Source organism: Octodon degus, unplaced genomic scaffold (assembly GCF_000260255.1).
Source record: "Octodon degus isolate 3935 unplaced genomic scaffold, OctDeg1.0 scaffold00022, whole genome shotgun sequence".
NCBI classification, from domain to species: domain Eukaryota; kingdom Metazoa; phylum Chordata; class Mammalia; order Rodentia; family Octodontidae; genus Octodon; species Octodon degus.
The window spans coordinates 15,900,362-15,903,264 of NW_004524598.1; the positions used below are offsets into that span (position 1 = coordinate 15,900,362).

Sequence of the window (2,903 nt, forward strand, 5' to 3'; positions counted from 1 at the left end):
TTTCATAAGAACATCATAATATGCTATTGAAAGTGCTCACTGATTATAATTCACAGAAGCTTTGTCAATATTAAAATTCATTCTCACTAATAACTTGAGTTGCCGATTAAAAGGGCATTGAGAATAATTTTGTAAAATTATTATTTGTGTAAAGATAGAAGAAAATAGTATTCACTAAGAAGGTACGTGGAGGGCCAGGGAATAGCGCAGTGGCACAAGTGCCTACCCGGCAAGCACAAGGTCCTGGGTTCAATCCCCACTACCACAAAAAAAAAAAAAGGGGTAAGTAGAAGAATTAAGGTTAGTCCAACCTTCTGGAAGGACATTCCCAATGTTTTGAAAATGCTCATTGTTTCTGTTTATTATCTATGAGACACTTCCTAAGGGAATAATTAAATGTATATGTGAAGTTTCTAATGGAAACCACAGTTATTGATAAAGAACCCAGTACCTAAATATTTAATGGAATAATCTAAAAATTTTTGATGTGCAGTACCTATGAAATAGAATCATGATATAATGAAATATTTTTGTGTATATTCTCTAATCCAGGACTTCCTGTGCAGCATGAGTGTACACACACACACACACACACACACACATACACACTAGTACTTTGGTTCATGCACATTTCTGTTTGCAGACACTTCCAGTTCCGTTCACAAACAAAGGCATCCTGTCGAAGTTCGCTTGTTCTTCCCCACATGGGCCATCTTCCCACACGAGCAGCTGTGTCCCCAAATTGTAAAACAAATGAAGTTCGTAAGCCAGTACTTACTTTTCTTTGACTAGTGAGAAAAGGATTATTTTATACCTCTGCATTTTCAAAGTGGTCTATGCTGAGTATATATGAGTTTTATAATTGGGGAAAATGAACATCGCAAGCGTGTGGCCAGTAAGCATCTGTTGTCTTTCGTGCTGATTTACTTAAGAAGATGATAGTTCCTCTTTGTGCTGTGAATCATTTTTTCCCCTTTTCTGCTAGGACACTTCTCAGGGTTCTCCCACTCCCCAGTGAGAACTGGGGCGCTCTGGTTGGAGAGTGGTGCTGCCACCCTGACCCCTTTGCCAATAGGCCGCTTCACCCGCGAGAGAACGACTGTTTCACTGGAGACTCCTTCTTTTTGGTGAATTTAAGAAGCAATGTGTGGCAGGTAAGACCTGGATTAGTCCCATTACCGATGCTTTTTCTGGAGTCATTTGAAGTCAGAATATTTTCTCAAATTTTGATTGAAAAGCTGGGTTAGTTACCTATTTTCCCATAATTCAAAGTTATTGAAGAAACTGCTCTCAAGGTATAAATCCATTTTCTTTTTCTTTATTTTCTGTATTGGCAGAGGATCTCACCACGCAGCTCAGACTCGCAGTGATCCTCCTGTTTTCAGGCTCCCCAGTACTGGGATTACAGGCATGCGCCACCACGCCCAGTCTTGGTGACCTGCTCAACGTGCCCTGGGGCAGGGCCAGTGTGGCATGCGGTGCCGTGGATCGAACCTCGGTCTCTGCACTTGCCTAAGCAGGTGCTTAGTCTGCTGAGCTGTCTCACTGGCCCCCCCAATCCATTATTTTAAACTGTATTTTACAGCTTTGTTCTATTGATATAGGAAGAACTGTTAATTAAAAGAGCCACCAAGGGTTGGAGGACTGTGAAAAAACCTCTTCAGATATGGATTTGAGAGTCCTACCATGTTAAAAACCAAATGCCTTTCTTATTTATTTATTTTTAAGACAATATTGCAAAATCTGTTAACGTTAATAGTCTGATTTAAACCTTAAAACACATTGTACTACTCCATCATCTCTAGTTAGTCACGGGTATTCTACTGTGTCCCGCCCTAGTATAGACTTGTGCTCATGTTGTAAAAACAGATGCCATCAAGAAAAAAGAGAAGTGGGGGAGGCCAGGAGTGGACAGAAAGCTCGCGCTGCCAGGTCTAAATTGTTACTTGACTACAGGAGGTCAGGTGGCTCTTGCTATATGTGTTTCTTTTGAGAGAAGGCAATTTGCTTTCCTGCAGAAAACAAATAGTTTATTTTTAAGAGAAGCTCACTGGCATTGGCTTGGTTCTTGTAGGGTTCATCTGCTGATAGCTGGTCAGCATAGGTGTGATTTAAAAAGTAAGGAAAACCACTGCCAGGGAGTCTTTATTTTAGCATCTGAGTATTGGAAAGAACGGAACCATTGCACTTTGAATTTCATTTTGAACTCATTTAATTTTTGTAATAAGAACTGAACTACTGCAGAAAATGTACTTGGACAAGTCTCATGTTGTAAATTAATTTATAAAACTATTTGGAGGGAGAGTAAGAAAATTTGCCAAATATCTAGATTAATTTTGTTGTCAGAAGTATCTAAGTGCTCACCATAAAGAGAAACTCCTTTGTCTAAATATATGGTTCACTATATATTCCAGTGCCTTAGTAGTGTGTATTTTAGAAGGTAAATGACAAAATGGAAATAAAATTTGTAATGTGATTATATTCCTCTTGTATTTTAATCTTTGCTGTTTTATGTGTTTTTCACTTTTACTGTTACGCTGTACATTTTAATACTGTTTGGAAAGTGTGAGTGAAAAAGGAGTCGAGAAATTCTAGCAGGAGAAGCCATGTCCCTTTTTAGGTAAACTGCATTGTAGGCGGAAGTATATTCCTCACATTTATGTCTTTCTCTAGCATATGATGATATTCATAACAATTCCTCTTTCTTGTCCACAATTGTATATTAAAGTAAGACTCTTCTTGCTAAGATATTACAGTTGTGCTCTCAAGGAGGCTGGAGGACAGGACTGTCCCGAAAAGCTGCTGTGGACAGGATTGTTTCCAAGTTGGTCTAGATGGAAGTCTCTCTTTAATTGCATATTGTGCCAGTTGAAAGAGTGTGTGACCAAAATAGCAACGTCCAT

At 39.0% G+C, this 2,903-nt stretch overlaps 1 protein-coding gene across 1 annotated transcript in view; it reads left to right on the forward strand.

Moving 5' to 3' along the window:
• Ube3d (ubiquitin protein ligase E3D) overlaps window positions 1-2,903 on the forward strand; it is a 164,349-nt gene that overhangs the window by 32,461 nt on the left and 128,985 nt on the right. Inside the window, exon 5 of the mRNA XM_023711935.1 lies at window positions 986-1,154. Within this exon, the coding sequence (XP_023567703.1) occupies window positions 986-1,154 (169 nt within the window). The remainder of the gene's footprint in view (window positions 1-985; window positions 1,155-2,903) is intronic.